This window comes from Prinia subflava, chromosome 5 (genome assembly GCF_021018805.1).
Source record: "Prinia subflava isolate CZ2003 ecotype Zambia chromosome 5, Cam_Psub_1.2, whole genome shotgun sequence".
Taxonomy (NCBI): domain Eukaryota; kingdom Metazoa; phylum Chordata; class Aves; order Passeriformes; family Cisticolidae; genus Prinia; species Prinia subflava.
Window position 1 is genome coordinate 46104166 of NC_086251.1, and position 19034 is coordinate 46123199.

General features: G+C 35.3%; 1 protein-coding gene across 1 annotated transcript in view; it reads right to left on the minus strand.

Annotated features, from left to right (window-relative positions):
- EML5 (EMAP like 5) overlaps positions 1-19034 on the minus strand; it is a 96320-nt gene that overhangs the window by 22921 nt on the left and 54365 nt on the right. The window contains exons 19-27 of the mRNA XM_063399135.1: positions 18283-18394; positions 17163-17290; positions 15343-15484; positions 13431-13583; positions 12484-12615; positions 11112-11200; positions 10213-10389; positions 9168-9369; positions 7395-7521 (exon numbers count right to left, since the gene is read on the minus strand). Coding sequence (XP_063255205.1) covers positions 7395-7521; positions 9168-9369; positions 10213-10389; positions 11112-11200; positions 12484-12615; positions 13431-13583; positions 15343-15484; positions 17163-17290; positions 18283-18394 — 1262 coding nt within the window. The remainder of the gene's footprint in view (positions 1-7394; positions 7522-9167; positions 9370-10212; positions 10390-11111; positions 11201-12483; positions 12616-13430; positions 13584-15342; positions 15485-17162; positions 17291-18282; positions 18395-19034) is intronic.

Below are 19034 nucleotides of genomic sequence, written 5' to 3' on the forward strand. Positions count from 1 at the left end.
AACATAAAACAAGAGGTCTCTTTCATATTCCTTTTTAGTATGAAGTATTTCTAATTTCATCTCTGCTCTTGAGTGACGACTTCAATTCAAAATAATGACTGTCCTTCTCAGAACAGTATGATTTGTTTGTACACTGTGTACTTTGAAGGTCAGTTGACAAGCACCTTTTTCAGTTAATTAAATAAAATACAATTTCCTTTGATTTATTTCTTCATTTTCCCTGCCTAATTTAATACAAAACAGCTCAATCCAGAATGCTTCGAAATACTTTTTATTTTTAATTTCTGATTTGTCATGGACAACTCTGCAACCGTCTCGTTACTTTTCCTCTGGAAATTATCAAAACACAGCATTAAAAAGCCCTTCTTCCACTTTTCAGCCTCATATTTGACATAGTGCACTCAAACCTCATCTCTTTCCTCCTCTCCCACCCCGAAACATTCACTAATTCACTTATGTCCCTGAAACACAGAGGGAAAAATGAGTTGGAGGGGAAAAAAGGCAGAAAAATTAAATATAGCAGAAGAACATATGTGAAGTTTGATGAAAGCAGTAAAAACTGAAAGGACATGATTCTGACAGAGGTTTGTTTATGTTTCCAGAACTGAATATTTCCCTGTGGCTTGGTTCTAGAATGTGGCATTTTTATAACATTCACTGCCTGTTAATCCCTTGTGATAGAATGGGACAAGAGGTAAAACTATCTCACATTTTACAACTGCTTGAGAAGACTATCTATACTTTAAAGCTCTACAGATACAAATACAGGTTGATATCATCCTGAAGTAATGATTAGAGCACATTTACATTCATACAATACCACACAACAGAATAAAGTGAATGTGCATTGGTCAGGAAAACTTAACAACTTTTACTCAGCTGCATTATCTCACAGGTCACCGAAACAATTTGTCTAAATACCTGGCCAGGAAAGACTAATTATATATTGATCCAGAACAGTGGAACTGGAACAAAAATTACAAGCACCTATGTATTCTGTTCCAAATTAAGTTTCAAGATAACCACTTGAGCCATTTAAAAACAGGAATTCTGAAGGCTACGAGAATACATTTTCCAAGTCCTTTTTAAAGTGTGAAAGCTGAAAATGTGTTTAATTTGCTAGGTAATGTGCAGCAAAGTGACTAATGGCATATACAACACACAGTGGTCATGTACCTGTATGCATGCTCAAAAACTGTGTGAAAAGATGGAAAGGAGACCATGAATAACGTGTTTGGGTGAATTCACATATGGATAGGTCAGTTTTAGCATGGGGAAGGAGAGTTCCAGCCATCTATCATAAGGGAAATAAATGCCTCAATACTGGTAACTTTATTTTCAAAACTAAAATAGATTTGGTATATGCATTTTAATATTTTTTGTTATAAAACCATAAAAATCAAGTACAAGCATTTTGAAGTAGTTTCTGAAACAAAAAAATACCTTGTTCACAGTTTTAGACATAGCTTAAGTATTACAACCCATTTCTGTATGATGTATTTCATTCCATATTTCCCTCGTTGTTACTGATTATCTAAAGTTACTAACAGAACAAGGAATGATTTTTTGTTTTACAGCATATGTAAATTACCACCAATTCTTGGAGTTCTGTAGTAACTTACAACAGTGTGATTTACAATATTTATTTCTGTTTTAAAAATACAAGTATTATTTTGGGCATGATTTCACAGAGCAAATTACAGTTCTGGGTACAAAAGAAAAAGCCCCTTCCTGTGTGGGGCACCAAAGTTGCACTTCATACTTAGGGGCACTTGCAGAGAATTTATTTTGCAGTACTCTTCAGCATGAAGTGTCTTGCCCTGCCCTCCCCAAAAGGTTTTGGCAAGCAGGAAGTATAGGATGAATTTAAAAGTAAGGAGGACTTCTTTTCATTTACTCTTGGCAAGTTCTTCAAAGTCATTTGTGAAACTTTACAGAGGTTGGTTTCATTAGAAGATAATGAAGGCTGGTAGTTTCTAAATACTGCTTCTTGACAAAAATTACTTATAATAATAATAATATATAAAAATAATTATTTATCTATATAAAAATAATTATTTCCTTCCATGTGTCTTATGAGCAGTAAGTGCCAGTTTATAATCCCTAATGCAGATACAGGGAATCTAATGCTTAAATAATTTAGTAACATATACACCTTGACATGTTAGCTGAGACTGTCAAATCATCACAGGTAACACAGCTGTCCACTAGGGGGCTGGAAAGAGTATAACCTTTACATTTTTATAAAGATTACTGAAAAATACTACTTTTGAAACATAGGAAAGCATAATAGTTCATGGAGTTGGAGTTCGTATTGTAGGTAAAATTGTATTTAGCTTATTATATGAAACAGAACTACAATGAATATATATAAATTTCAGATTTTTCATACAGCAACATTCTGAAGAGTGACAGGTGCATGGTATGGCACCCAACATGACAGATGGCTTTTTAAGGAAAATGGGAAGTGGCAGTAAAAGATGGACTAGATAGGAAAATAAAAGCATTACCTGGAACCTCTTTTCAGCAGCAGATGGGAAAGAGAAAAGGATTACTTATACAAGTTTGGCTAAAAGTTAGGTGCCAGTTAATTAAACATATAGATCATTACTGATGACTTCCTGGTTTGTATACCTCTTTTTACAAGGGGATTATTCACTTCATAGACTATATAAATCTATTATTTGTATAGAAAACTCCCATTCACTTAAATGGGAATTATGAACATATGTTGGCATGAGAATATAATGCTTTGGAATAACTCTACTGTAAATAGAGAAAAAAACAGAAGCAGAACCAAAAACCTCTGAACTATACCAAGTGTTTAGAGTCAGCATACACAACACCTGAATAACTCAAAGAAAGGTTGTGTAGGTTTAACTTCCTGAAATAAGCTGATGGATGGAACAGTCAACTCACTGTTAAAGATAGATGTTCAAGTTCAGTCACAAAAATACATTCCTGTATACTAAAATAAAATTATCTCAGCTAATCAGAATGTGTGGGGTACCGAGCACTACTGATGTGTAATATTTTTTCATGACTATTTAATTCAGTTTATGTTGATTAAAGACACTTTGCACTGGTTAGGTTTCCTCAGCGATGTGTGATGGAATACTCCAGTACTTTGGCTAGCCAAAACCCATTACTAATAATTAAAAAGCATAAGGCATGTAGAGATTATTTCCTAATATTTGTATATGCATGGGCACTTTACATTAGTTTGATTAGCTGGTACACTTCCACTGCTTTGATAAGCTCCTCCATTAAGAACCACTAAGCAACTTCACTGTGGCAAGGTGAACACTAGTTAGATTTTTTCACTTATAAATTAAGCAAAATAAGTTTAGGGAATAATTTAGGAAAAAATTCCTGAAAATTAAGAACACGATGTTAACAACTCATGCAATTCACAGACTGATTTCTGATTTCACAGACTGATATTAGAACAATGGGTTTTAATGCATGTCTTCTAATTAGTTCTAACTTTATTTTGCAGTGCAAGACTGATGCACTATTTATTCATAAAGGAAACAGCTAAACCTTTCCCACAATAAAATCCAAATGTAGTCTGAACAAGTTTTGCAGTCAATAGCATGCAATTCTTCAAGGAGCACAAAATTCAAATACTGCCAGATATTTTTCACAGTAAAGCAAGGACTACTTGGAATCTCTGCTGACAAAACAAATCTACACAGATCATAAACCAAATTAATATCTTCCAACTCTCATCACTGGGCCATGCAATCGTTTCTCTAGACATTTCCTTTTTAGTTGCAAAGTGAAGAGGTTTTTTTCCTTTGCATTCAAAATTCAGATGATTTGTTAAACCTTGATACTTTGGTAAGTGGCTTTCTCACTTCTTCAAAGACATGGGTTTTAGCTCACCTCTAAGAGGAAAAAATAATTACCTCAAACTGGTAAAACAGACCATTATTTTCCATCATGTTGTTCCAGTCTACAGCTTGTAATATAAGTAACTAATAATAACTAAATTTATGATTGGAAAGAACGAAGTCTGAAATTTCAGGGTTTTCAGTCCCAAGGTTACTGCCCTGCACTGATGTACATTCCAGTGGGCAAAAAGGCTAGCTTCAAAAAGCCCTGTTTTAGAAAACTGGGGGGGGTTTAAAGTTAATGTTAAATTTAAAATTTCCTGTAAAGTAACTTATTCTGCATATATGGTAAACAGAGAGAAGAATCTGCTAGTGCAAAGTCCCTTGCTATAGTTTTTCATTTTGGCTCCTGGCTTCTCCCTTCTCCCAAATCACACAATTTGACAAAATGAAAGGAGAAGATAAAGATGATTTTTTCAAAATGAGCTCTGGAATTTGTATTATTTACATTCATATCACAATTCATTAGACTAGCAAACAGAAAAATTTAATTGCATTTTGTTCATTTATCCAAAACATATTGAAGATGTCTGTACAAAACCTCAGAGTTTCTACTTCAGTGGCAATTACAAGGTGATAGTTGTGAGCTTTGGATTAAAAATATTTCATTTCAATAGTTTCCCTCCTCTCTCAATCCCTTGCAAAATTTAGATTTATTTATTGTCTGTACTGAATACAAAAAAAATTCTTCACATCTGTAAAGGATTAGTTTGTAAATACTGAAGTTGCTTCCCATTTTGAATACATAAGGATCTAAAATAGGTTACCTATTTTTGCATCTGTCTATATGTCCCTAAACAAACAAAAAAATTGTCAAGAAAAGAATAACTAACTAACTAAATAAATAAAATTGGAGGTAGTTTTGTCACAACACCTGGCTGTGAATTATATCTGGGAGTGTATGCAGAACACCAAAAGAATTTTCAAAAGATAAGCTGCTGGGATCTTTTCATGCAAGACATCTCAACACATGGAGTAAGTAATGGTTTTATCTGCTTGCAAATCTTTAAAACTTTTGATGATGAATTTTAGGTGAAATTCCTGGCTGTTTAACTTTGTGATCTCTTGGTACCATTTGTCTGTAAGGTACATTAATCACAGCACTGCCACTTTCACAGCCACAAATAGCCAGCTTCAGGGAGTGTAAGAACAGAATAAGAATGGGGCATTATTCTCCAGAGGCATCTGCCAACCTTCAGTGCTGTGCAGTTCAGGGAGCAGCTGAGTCAGAAGTGTTTTTAAAATCAACCATGATGGACTTTTTTTCTGAGTAATTTACCTAGCACAAAAATATACTAGGAAAGAACTCTTAGTAAAGGATAGAAGCAGTTTTCAAATGCATTTTGTGCTGCTGAGTATCCATAATGTGATTACACAACCAAATTAGACCTACAGTACACATCTTTTCACATAAAAATATTATCTATAAACATTATTATTCAGAAATGATAAATGATTCAAATTACAGACCTAAGTGCTGCCTCACAGCAGTGCCATTTTGTGTTTCCAACAGAAGTTAAAATAAGTATTCCAATTTCAGTGATATAGCATGGTAATTTCACTGCTAGAGAATATTATATCATTAACAGAGCTGGTGTTTAACACTGCAAGCAAACCTTAGACCAATTGAATCTGAATGAAATTTCGAGTTCCAGTCACGGAGGCAGCTCAGTCTACAGGTCTGAAGGGTGGCCTAACAGCCTAAGGATTTGCTGAGCTGCAAATTTAACAGCTAATTTGTTTTTGTATATGCATATATTCTAAACAGAGCAGGTGCAGAAGTTCATAACCTAATGCAGGCAGCTACACTAGAGATCCCCATATGAACACGAGGTGGACCCAGCAGCTCAGATCCTGCAGCAGTAGAGGTGCACTGGCAAAATGCTGCAGCCAAGGCAGAAGTGCTCCCTTCACCCATGAGCTTTGTTAGCTCCAGCACGATGCTGCTGCTAGAGCCACGTCAGGCAGCTGTGCACTGTGCTCACTGCCCTCTGTTCCACGCTGCAGCTCCGCAACAACACTGAGAGGCTGTGTCAGACACCCACGAGCACTTGGGCGAGCTCCCTGACCCAGTGAAGTCAGGCTGCTCCTTAGCCACTGCAGACTACTGAGGAAAGCAGGTTTGATCACCTCCTCCCAAATACTCTAGCATTCACTCAGCTCAGAGTGAGAACTGCACTTACTTGTCCCTGATCCCTTTTCTACCCATTAACAAGCTACTATTTAACAGTAAAGAGGTAAACCCCTCTGTTTACCCTCTGACTTCTGTTACAAATTGTAACTACTCTCCCAAGCAGCTTAACTTATCAAAAATGCATTTAATCCTGGACTTCATGTACATGAACTTACCTTACTACCCCTTGCCTTCATAGGAAGCAAAAAAAAAAAAAGTAATAAAAATAAAATAAAAATTAGTAACTACGATAGTAGACTAAAGTATTTCTAAAACATTTATCAATCTTACATAATATTAACATCAGAACAGAAGTTAAAATACATACAGTAACAATAGTCTGGTTTTATTCTTCACAAAAAAATTCTTTGAAGTTTTAAGGCCCCAAACTTTTCAACAATGCAGGTAATGGAATTCTTTCATCATCTTATTTACATTCTTAATCTCAATTTAATTACCTTACTACAGAATTAATTCTCTTAGTCATTTATCTAAAACTGAAAAACACAATTCACTCAGCTTCCAGAAGCCATTATTGAAAGAAACACAAGAGGTTTACAATTCCATTAAAAAGAAAAAAAATCTTTAATCAACACTTTCATACCATGCACATTATCTCTTTTTGATTTCCACATCAAATATATCTAATTAAAAAAGAGAAAGACCATTTCTCATAAATGCAAGACAGGGAACCACAGCTTTATACACAGGGATCCCACTCTCTCCTACAGCAACAGAACTTCAAAACAAAAGATGATCTGAAACTCTCACAAACTTCATTTTCCAAGATTCATTAACAAAGCAGAACAACCGTGGACAGAATTTTTCAAAGAAAGGTAGAAGTTATGTGGAGACTGAAGCAATGTAAGGAGCAATTAGAGCTGAATCCATCAAAGCAGTTTGTTGGCAGAACCAAAATCAGAGAGCTTTCTTTCACTAAAACAATTGTACAGGCTCATGCCTATAATGCCATCACTAACTACCAGTCAGAATTTAAGTTTCAAAATAAATGTTATTAAACACCAGCAAAAAGCTCAATCATCTCAAGGAAATCCCCAAACATAAAAATATGCATACATAGTTCATAGTCTTTTGTGCCCTCTGAAAATAGATACAGCCTAGTCTTTTAGGTAACCTTTCTTTTTTTCTTCAAAGAAGTATTGAGATTCTTTTTATACATATCTTTTTAAGTTAAGAATTATATATTCTAATATCATTTTGTTCTACTATTATTTGGTCTACTTCTTATTTGGTTTTTTTAGTTTTGTTCTACTATTATCTTTTCAGGTTGTTTTCCTGGCTAGAATTGTAATTTTTGTAATTACCTTTCATCTAAGGTTGGCTCCTTCTGTTGCAGATGAGGCTTAATTCCAAACATTGGTCTAATGTTTGTTGATAAGGCTTTGATGGTGTAATTAATTTCATTTTCCCTCGTCACATCACTGTCATAACCTAACAAAACCAGAGGGAAGAGTATCAAACCAAAATAAGGTACAAGAACAATTCAATCTTAATTTGCTTAGATTTCAACAAAGTACTAGATTACAAAAACAATTCTAGCATGGATTATTAGTAACATAAATACACAACAGAAAGAAAGTAGTTGGGAATCATGAACATTGTTAATAAAAGACATTCAAAGAAAAAGAGTTCCCTACAATATCTTTGCAGAAAAAAGTTATTGAAGAGTCAAGGGACTTTAAAAGCTACCCCATTTCTGCTTGGTTGGATTTAACCACAATGACTAACAAAGAACCTCTCTACCTGTCACCTGCAGTTAAGATCTGTAAGATTCAGTGCCTGGTTGTTCTCAGTTCCAGGATCCATCCATTGCCATGGAATCTATAGGTCTGCACAAGGTTCCTACACAATGCTCAGAGACAGTAAGGCACATCAAAATGATGTTTTCTATAGTAAAATAAGCATGTTGGAAAAGCTAAGTTGTGACAGGGTTGTTACTTACTCTCCATTGCTTTGTTTTTCAGAGATAAAGACTACTAATGCAAACAATGTGATGGTGAATAGTTCTGAACTCTAACTGAAATGAATAGGACCTGACCAAGAGAAACTTTTGTGGATAAAGATGTCAATGTCTTTTGCTGTAAATCTTCACAGACCTCGCTCTCTTCTAGAGAACTTTTGAACACATAGCTTAAGATTATAGGGAAGATTATAGGGATAAGATGTTCTAACACGTCTCGAGTAGAGGCTGAACAGAAACTCTAAAGACTGCAATTTTTGACAAGCTGACAAGTCCTCCTATAGGCAATTAAGTTACTTTGTGGATGTATTCTTCAGTACTTTTAAGAAGAAAGATGGTAATTAAAAATTATTTGCCAATGAATGTTTAATGTTTAATGTATTTCTTTGGTCATTTCACACATTTTAGTGACAGCTGAAGCTAATTTATTACACAGAATTACTTAAGGAGTAGCAGTGATAGTTCAAAAATGCTTGAACACCGAGGAACTGGTAAGAAGGAAAAACTGCACTTGGGAGAAGAGAGAAGAAGCCTGGAGGCTCCTAAACCCTTGGAATTATAACATGAAAAAGAAAACATAAGTATGGAAAAACCAGCAGAAGCTAATGTTACAAAATATAATTAACACATTATACTGACTGATACTGTCACCTTGAAACAGATATACAAACATCAGTCTACTTCAGTCTCCTATGCTTCCATGTTATGGAAGCAGATGCTGTAACATCAAGATAATGATGATCTCACATTATACAGATTTCAATATAATTTCTTTAGAATTAGTGACCAAATTTAAACTGTGACGATTCTATTTTAAATATAATTTTGGGTAGCTATGTATAAGTGATGCATAATATTTTTCATTTAGAAGATATCAGGAGTCTCTTTATGTACACTGACTCAAAGCAGTAACTCAAACATTTCATTATCATTTTCTTCACAGCAGTTTATCAATCCTTTCCCCAAAACCAAATTTTATGTAACATTTTTGAAGAGTATTTGCTACTTAAGACAGAAACAATCCATAAATTATTTCTAAATTTGCAGTTTTATGTTAATAAAGTCTCCTTGAGATAGCATGACCCAGCTCCAGCTAGTTGTATGAACTATTGCTGACCTCCATCCTCCTCAGAATCCAGATCAGACTCCTCACTGTCGCACTGCCTGCTGTCCCGATGTCCTTCCATCTCGTACGTCCACAGCATTAGGGAGGTGTCTGCCCCTCCAACAGTGACCAGCAAACTGTCATCGTACGTCCAGCGGACGTTTGTCACATGGGTACTGTGAGCAACATACCTCTTAAACTTGCCAAACTTTCCCTAAGAAAGGGAGAAGGAAGGCAAAGATCAGATTTACCCAGCCCGCTAGACAAAACTGAAACGAGTCCCCAGTGCACAATGACATCACCTGAAATTCTTTACAGCTCATGCTTCAGCTGTTTTGTATTTCATACGATTGTAACACATGATTTGCAAGTGCCACTCCTATAGAACCATGAAATGTTAACCTTAATTTCATATCAAGCATGAAGGAGTTAGTTTATAAACAGATTTCAGCATTAAAAACTGGATTACTTTTCTTAAGAGAGACAATAATCTGAGTTGGAATAAAATACACATAGAATATTTTGAATCACTACTTGTGAACTGTTACCATCCTTAGCATGGCAACATTTCAAAATTGAAGACAAATTTACCACCAAATATAGAGGAAAAGTAGAGGTACTTGAAGAGCAGTAAAAATACAATGTGCTTCTGGAATGGCTTTTCTATGATGCGTGATTTTAAAGGTTTTCATCTTAGAAAAAAAAGTACTAATATTGTACAGAATTAAGGTCCTTAAAATCATGAATAAAACCCAGGTGAGAAAAACATGTTCATTGTCTTCCAAAGCATTCTCATCCTCAAAGTTTTTCCTATTCATTTGCCACGGTTAGCAGCAGGACACTGCACGAGATGGCTCTACAGTCTGTCCTGGAATGATCATTCTTACTCACTGCAAGTTTAATGTCCTGCAAACTGCAATGTAATACTGAACGCTTCCTTTGACCAAAATGAGAAAAATACAAATGCATTATTTTTTTCTGAGTGATGAATTTTCACAGTTTTGAAAAGGCAGATTTTTTAATAAATATTTTCCATAAACAGGTGAAAATTACTTACTTTAGCAGGGTACCGAAAGAGTTTCACAAATCCAAAATCATCTCCTGTGGCTAATACTTTATTATCACTAGTGAGGCATGAAGCAGTTACATCTGTGACTTCACCAATTATTGGCCAGATCCCTTCACAGCAAGAGCCCAAAACACTTGTCCATGATGCCCAGCCAATCTTTTCTACCTACAAAAACAACCCATTTGAGACAGAGCATACTTCTCAGGCACTTTTCTGCCATATCCAATTTGGAAAGAAAGTCCTTGCACTGAAAGATACATCACATCTAAAAAACAGTATTTTAATACATTAATCAGCTGGGGGTTTTTTACCATTCAGAATTTCATTTGAGACCTATAATTTTACCCCTATGAACTTTCAATTCCAAAACCTAATGAAATTTTTTACCTTAGCTGTCCTTTCAGGCAAAAGAAAACAAATTATATTTTCCAACACTGCCTTTCAATACCATGGAAAATATCACTTGGAAATGATCCATTTTTGCTCTCTGCCCTATGACAATGCTCTATATCTGAGAGAACAGAACAACATTATAGCTATAATATACTACTCTTGCCCATATGTATTATGTAAACTGTATTACATTGTTATATAAAGACAAACATGAGGTCTTCCACAGCAAGGTTAAGGTTAAGTAATCTGCAATAGGTTTTCAAAGTTGTTTAGGTACCAGAAAAGACACATCGAAGTCTAGTGAGATTTTAATGACTAAATCATACAAGTGTCTGTTTCCTAATAGAAGAGAAAAAAGTGAAATCCCCTACGTATTTTATTATGTAAAAAGTTTAAAATTGCGGTTTTATACAGCATTCCCTCTTATGTAGTATAGATGGCTATATCATAATTCTAATTTGCAAACAAGTTAAGAAGGCACTACAGCTCCTCACCTCCAAACTTGGAATAGTCTGTTTTTTCCCCCGAGGGGCTTCAAAAAACAACTGCTCTTTAGCACCAGTGTTGACTTGCAAAAGTTTTCCTATAAAACATATGGCATACACATTGTATGTTAACATTAAAAATTCTATTTTAAAGAAGGAAAAAAGGAAGGTTAGTTTGAATTTTTTATTGCTATCAGCATTGCATCAATTATTTGTTTCTATTAGAAAAAAACTGCATACATAAATAATGGATCTGGAAGTATGGTCTTCTAAAGAGATCTAAGTCCTTTGACCCCTTAAATTCACAACCCTTTCTCCTTTCTCTGAAAACTGTACTAACTGTACTTTTCTCTCCTTCTTATGGCTGCCCCATCAGATAGTAGACAACATGTACTGTGTGTAATTCAAAGCTTGTTTGTGATAACTGGCTACTGATGAATGTGCTTTTGGGGTGCAGAAGCACATATGCTGCCTGGCCACTGGCTGATCTCAAGCAGGAGACTTCTTTATACCTTTATACTTCATTTCTGAGGGAAATCCTCACCAATGTTTCTGTCCTATTCCTTTTCAAAATTCTCAAAGGAAGTTAACTTACTACGCTCTTTCAAAATAAATCAGACTGTTTCAAAAGTGATTATGTAGAGGAATAAGAACATGAACAAATAGATTGCACAATTGCACAGCCTTGCTTTTTAATGAAAAAGGACTAAATTTAGTATTTTAAGTAATCACACAATAATACACTGGAACACAGAAATCCAGGCTTTCTGCTATGTGTGACAACAAGGATACATATTCCTGAGTTACAGATACAACCACATTGTACAGTGTATTATTAAAGCAGTAGAAACACAGAATCATAGAATGTTTGGGGTTGGAAGGCACCTTAGAGACCATCTAGTTCCAACCCCTGTGACCAGACCAGGTTGCTCAGAGCCCCATCCAGCCTGGCCTTGACCACCTTCAGCGATGGGGCATCCACAACCTCTCTGAGCAGCCAATTCCAGTGCCTCACCACACTTATACTAAAGAATTTCTTCCTAATATCTAATCTAAACATACCCTACTCCAGCTTAAGGCCCTTCCCCCTCATTCTGTCACTAACTGGCCATGTGAAATCAAATTATAAACAGAAAAGAATTTTTAAAAATCCAAACAAACCAATCTATAGAGACAAACCACCTCCAATTGTACAGCTTCTAAATATGTATGTGGCAGTAAAAATCATGGGTTTAATATTTATTCTGATGCAATGAGAGCATATTCATAAACTGAAGAATCAAATCTGCCAGTGATACCACAAATCCACACTATACATGTACTTTATTAATCTGTAATTTAATCAATCTTCCAGTCCATGTTTACAATGAGTGCTGCTTACCCCTTATGTCCCAGTCCATGTGCGTGATATAGCTGGAGGCTCCCTTGCAGATTCCTACCCTTTTACTGCTCATTACATTGTAAATATCTACAAAGTTGTCACAGGATGCCACAGCTAAGTACTTTCCAGCCCCTGAAACACATCAGTACAAACACAAAACATTTTCAAAAAATTTTAGTGCTCTGCGTATTAAACACAAGTAAATTCTGCAATTTAGCTATATGCAGCTTCAAATTCTTTGACATCAGCTTGCTAAGTTATATATATTCCCTGACAAACTGATTTTCATATCACATAATCAGCATGAAACATACAGCTATAATATCACTAAATTTTCAAACAATAAAAACCATTTGCTGAGATTTTAAGCATTTAAGGCATTCAGAGAATGGTATGGCTTAGGGAACCAGAAAGTTAGGTTGTATGAGAATTGGTTTCAGTAATTTCCATCAAATTTCTCCAACAGATGAGTATTTTAACTGAAGTAGGCTATGCATTTTGAATTCCTAAAATATGAGCTATAATGTTGGAAAATCCCTAGCCTCATTGGGGGTGCTAAGGGGGGGAAAATAAGAAAAAAAGTTGCCAGAAGTTACTGACACATCAGTTTCAATATTCTTATTAGCTAACAGTACCTTCAGTGATGTGTCAAACTTATGCAGCTCATAAAGTGGAACCCTAGGGAGCTGCTGGATAGTTATGATTTAAAACTGACTGCTGTATTCAGGAGGTTACTATAAGCAAACCTATTCCAATAATCTCATCCTTAAAAAGGCAACACAGGACTTCACACCATGGCCTTTCAAAATGTTAGTATAATTTTTACTGACCTATTTTTTACATCTAAAAGTGCTACAAATCTTTGCTACTTTTATCTCTTAAATGTCATAATCCTTACTTGAACAACAGTAATATTAAAATTTTCATCTAAAAAAAAAATCACTTACCAGGAGAAAATCTGATTTCTGAAATAACATCTTTCCTGTGCTGGAAAGAGACCAAATCCTCCAGGGTATCTGCATTAACTATCAAAAAACTTCCATCATTGAGACCAACAGCTAATGCTTTTCCATCAGGAGAAAAGCAGCAACATCTGCCTCCTATGAGAAATAAAGAAATTGCATTCAGATACATTTACAGTGCATTATCCTTCTTTCAGATCCATTTTTCCATTAGTAAAGGAAAGCTATTCGTATACTGTAAAACTTCCAAGGAAGTTCTCCAGCTGCTGCCAAAATAATTTCCAACATGCAATAGCACACAAACAGGTACACAGGCTCAGAATCTCAGAATTTGCATATTAATTGACAACTTGTTCCACATTAGTAATACAGCTTATTCACTATTGTCTGTATATTTTTAAATTGATCTCCTCTCTATCTGGTGCTGCCTGTTTGTTACCATTTGCTCTGATATAGAGAACACAGCTGGAAAAGACTGGATTCACAGAATTCAGTCATTTGCTAGCACCAACAACTAAGTCATACAATCCTTCCAATAAACATGCCAAATGTTGTTTAAAACACAGTTTAATTTCCAATTTAAATTTATATATGGTCAACTGACATAGATTTATTTTCATCCCAGAACTTTCTGTTAACACAAATATTTTCCCCTACTATTTGTTCCTCTTATTAACTTGTAGACAGCAATCCTTTACTTAGATGGCTTCAGCACAAGGCTTTGCATTCATTATCCCATAGCTCCTTTCTCCATTCTCCACTTTATTTTAATTGCATTTAGCTGAACACAGATGAGAACTGCACACCAAAAATATCCTGATTTTTGTCTTGTAATTTACATGAATACTGCAATATATCTTGGGAAAAAAAGCTCACTATCACATGTAATTGTCACCCTGCATTCAACAACATCCTGAGCTTCTGCACTTTAAGTGACTCCTGACCTACATAGACATTTTTCTTACATTCACTGGATCTTGCCTTTTATCATTAACAAACATTATTTCAATTCCATTACTCGGTCTGTAGAAGTATCCATCTTTTTCTGTATAGTATACAGGAACTTTTTAAGATTGCCAAAGCATCTCAAAATGTGTCTCATCAGCAAATAGTCATCAGAGATCTTTTTTTGCCAAAAGTACTCTTAAAAATATTAAGAAATATCAGCTTTAAATCTTGAAAAGAGTTCAGCAACAAAACACTTTCTTGTTTCATCCCTGCTTGTGTGAGCTTTTAACTCTTCTACATTTACTTTGTCAATCTAAATCATCTTCAATTAAGCTTCCCATTATGTTTGAAGCAAATTGCATTGCTGAATGCCAAACAGATAAAGCCTATGGTATTCCTTTATCTAGCAAAGCATACACAGCATTAAAAGCTTGTCAGGGCCATCTAATCCTAAACAAATCACCTTATATGATGTCACTTAAAACAGATTTTACATCTGTCAAAATAGAATTTAATTATATCCTAAACAAGTAAAAATTTTGACTTCTCTTTTCTTGACATTCAAGATCCTTCAAACATTCACAGAGAAGAAAATGTCAAAATTTCTTCTAAGCTTTCTTCCAAAAATTTCTAGATTCAAAGTCTCAAAAAAGTCTTGCAATATTATAAGCAACATAGCATTCGTGTAATTGACTCAACTTTTATTCAACTTTAATTCACTGACTTAAAAAACTTACAACTGCAAATAATCTTCAGAACAGTACTACACAGAATTTTTTGTACAGATTCATTAGCTTAAGGGCTACATAACTCATGAACATAGCATTAATTAAATAATTTAAGCAAAGAAAGGAATTTATTCTGCTTTCAAGTCCTGCTTTCAAAAAATTCATAATGCTTGTCAATGTCAATTGCATCAGTAAATATTTTTTCATACTAAGCATCTTACCCTTTTTCAATTTGCGAACAGCTAACATACAATGGCTAGGAGATAAATCCCATATTCTTAAGGTTTTGTCATCACTTACAGTGGCACAAATAGGTAAATGAGGATGAGTAGCTAGACCCCAAACTTCCCCCTCCATGTGACCCTGAAAAAGACAATGAATCAGATTTCTTTTTATTTTAAATTGGAATATGAAATAATTTAAGACATTTAAGAAAGTGAGAAAAAAAAAGAGAGAGAGAACATGCATTATTTAGACAATAATAAATATCTGAATAAAAACACAGAACGCCTGAAAAAAATTCACTCTGCTACTTGTGCAAAATTATAGTAATTTGTATTACAGAAAAATTCTGCAAAAGAATCCTCACACACATGTATGTCCATGGCATGGAGAGTGGGACTGAGTGCACCCTCAGCAAGTTTGCAGAGGACAGCACTGAGTGGTGTGCTCAACACGCTGGAGGGAGGGACCCCGGGCACAGGGACCTGGACAGGCCTGGCAGGTGTCACATGCAATGAAGCTCAACAAGGCCAGGTGCAAGGTCCTGCACGTGGGGCAATCCCAAGCACAAACAGGCTGGGCAGAGAATGGACTTAGAGCAGCCCTGAAGAGAACTTGGAGCTTTTGGTGGACAACAAACTGGACATGAGCTGGCAATGTGCTCTTGCAACCCAGAAAGCAAACTGTATCATGGGCTGTGTCAAAAGAAACGTGACCAGCAGGTCAAGGGAGGTGACTCTGCCCCTCCATTTCCACTCTGGGCAGACTCCAGTACTGGGTCTGTCTCTGGAGTCCTCAGCACCTGCTGGAATGGGTCCAGAAGAGGGCCACAGGTCAAAGGGCTGGAGCACCTCTCCTATGAAGTCAGGCTGAGAGAGGAGGGGGTGCTCAGTCCAGAGAAGAGAAGGCTTCAGGGAGGTCTTGGAACAGCCTCTCTGTACTCAAAAGGGGCTTATGAGAAATATGGGGACACGTTTAGTAAGGCCTGTAGTGACAGGACAAGAGGTAATGGGTTTAAGGTAAAAGATTCAGGCTACATAGAAGAATTGAATTTTTTATGACGAGGGCAGTAAAACACTGGGATAGCTTGGCCAGAGATGTTGCAGATGCCCCATCCCCAGAAACATCCCAAGTTCAGATTGGATGGGGCTCTGAACAACCTCATCTATTTGAAGATGTCCTTGCTTACTGCAGGGGGTTTGGACAAGAGGACCTTTAAAGGTCCCTTCCAATCCAAACTATTCTATGAACTAGGTTTTTTCTTTGCCTTAGGTTCTAATATTTTCTTTTAACAAATACAGTTCTTTATCTATTGCACTGGCCACTAAGAAAGGAGAGAATCCAGAGATTTTTACTTAACTGTTAAAGAAAGTACTATGTTGATGCAAAGTGAAAATCTGTTTAGTAGTCAAGCTTAAAAAAATGCAGTTGTTTGGTATGGAAAATTTTTTACATAATTACAAGTAAAATCTCAAAACAAACACCAAGGAGACTTTTAAAAATAAGAGTATATAGTACTCAAGGTAAGTTAATAAGGAGTTTGGAGGAGGACCCACTATTTCATACATTTTTCTTATTTTTTCAAACCAGATCTATGATCTCAGTCTGTTTGGAAGGATGAACTCATTGGACAAACTAGTAACAAAATTCTGTGTTCTATCTTGCTCATTAAGGAGTCATAATGGTATAGTCTAACTAAAAGTGATAGTCATTCACTAACTTCATTAGTAGTTAAAGTGCTTCTTATGGCTCCAGCCTTTACTTGAAAATTAAAATCGTGTCTGTGGTATGACCTATTTGACTGACATTTAACACATACCTGAACCAGCAGAGTTATTGGTCCACTTTTATCCACCTCCAATATTTCACCATTCTTTGTGCCCACTAGAATATGACCATGTCCTAACGATATGGCACGTATAGAAGGATTATCTTCTAAGAGGAGACCTAGAACATTAAAATGTTAGAAGATAGGATTCTCAAGTATGTATGCCTTAAAGAGGATTTTTCACATTTACATTACATTCTCACTATAGAAAAATCTACTCAGTAATAACAGTGAAAACATTCCTGTATGAAACAACATGCCTGGATTCATTTGGGAGGATTTAGCAATACATCAAGAAGTTTAATCAGCCTGACTCTGTGCATGTGAGGTATCAATTATAACACTATATTGCCACCAATTATGGTAGCTCCAATTCTAGCTTTTTGTAAAGCTATGAGAATGAGACACTCTGGACTACAATGTTTTCATTAATGAGTATTTATATTCATCATGTTTGAAAATCAAATCATACTTTAGAACACAGCAAACAATTTTAAGGGAAGAGGATGGAAGAGAAAAAACTATCTAGAATGAAAATACAGGGAACTGTAAATTAGCATTAAGATCAAGAATAAGTGGTAGAAACAGGAAAAATAGAAATGAAAATGTTTTTTAATCATTTCAAAAGACATGTGCATTTACAGAAAAGTAACTACTAATACCTTACAAAACTAACCACTGTTCCGATTTCCTTCCTTTCTCCAAAAGAAAAAAGATCAGGTAAGAGACTTCATGATCAGAAATATAATAGGCTTTTTGCTTAGCACTTTAATAAAAACAAAACAAAGCAAGAAAACACCTGGATGGTAAGAAACCCACAGCTAGACCAGTTAATTTAGGCTAATAGTAAACAAAATAGTATGACCTGCACACACCAAATGTGCAAACAGATCATGTGCAACACATGACTCCTGTACCAATAGAAAAATTACTTATTTAGATAAAGTTTAAAACTTAATTAAAAAATAATTAATTAATAAAGCTTTAAAAATTAATTTTAGTATTTTTTATGTCAAATGTGGATTCCCTCTTACTGTGGAAAGCAATTTCACAATGATTTCTAAGGAAGTATTTTAAAAGTAGAACAAAACAAAGACAAAGCCTGTGTTACCTTTGGATCCAGGAGCCAGAGCAGCCCTTTTGATGGCATAGGTTTTGAGACAACGTTCAAAGGTATCGTCCCAGAGAGCTACTACCCCATCCTTTCCTCCAGTGACAAATCCCTGGGGGAAAAGAAACAAAAATCACTTGTTATAATTGGTTATTATCTTTCCTTAATTTTCAGTGATTTCTGCCAATACTTAAAATGGACTATATACAACACTGTAATGCACAGAGCTACAGATGCTAGAGATGAAAAGAACAGGAGCAACAAAATGAGTGATTTCTCCTCCTGATGAAGGCAGCACAATTCTGTACAGTATATATACACAGGCTGGATTTAGAAGTTCTAACCTGTGTGCTTCTACCATTCTAGGAAAAAAAAGATAACCAACATTCTGTAGTGTTTTTCCTTGATATTTAGCCTCCATATCTCTTTGGCATTTCCTCTCATTATTCAAAATCAGACTTCGTATTGTAAAAATTTGATTACTGCTTATATTTTTCAAATATATGCACATTTGTGCTATTCTGTCTTTAAAAAATATATACAGGTATTTAAAGAAGCAACAGGTATGGTTAATACTGAAATCATTAGTTCTTTCCTTTAGAGCACTCAGTTCTTGCAGTATGAATAACACATGGGGTGTCCAATTCTACTTTCTGAAATGCAAATATTGGGAGGTGGAGTGACTTGGTCTAACCTAGCAAAACATCAACATATACATAACTTTAAAGACACAAATAATCTAAGTGGAACAC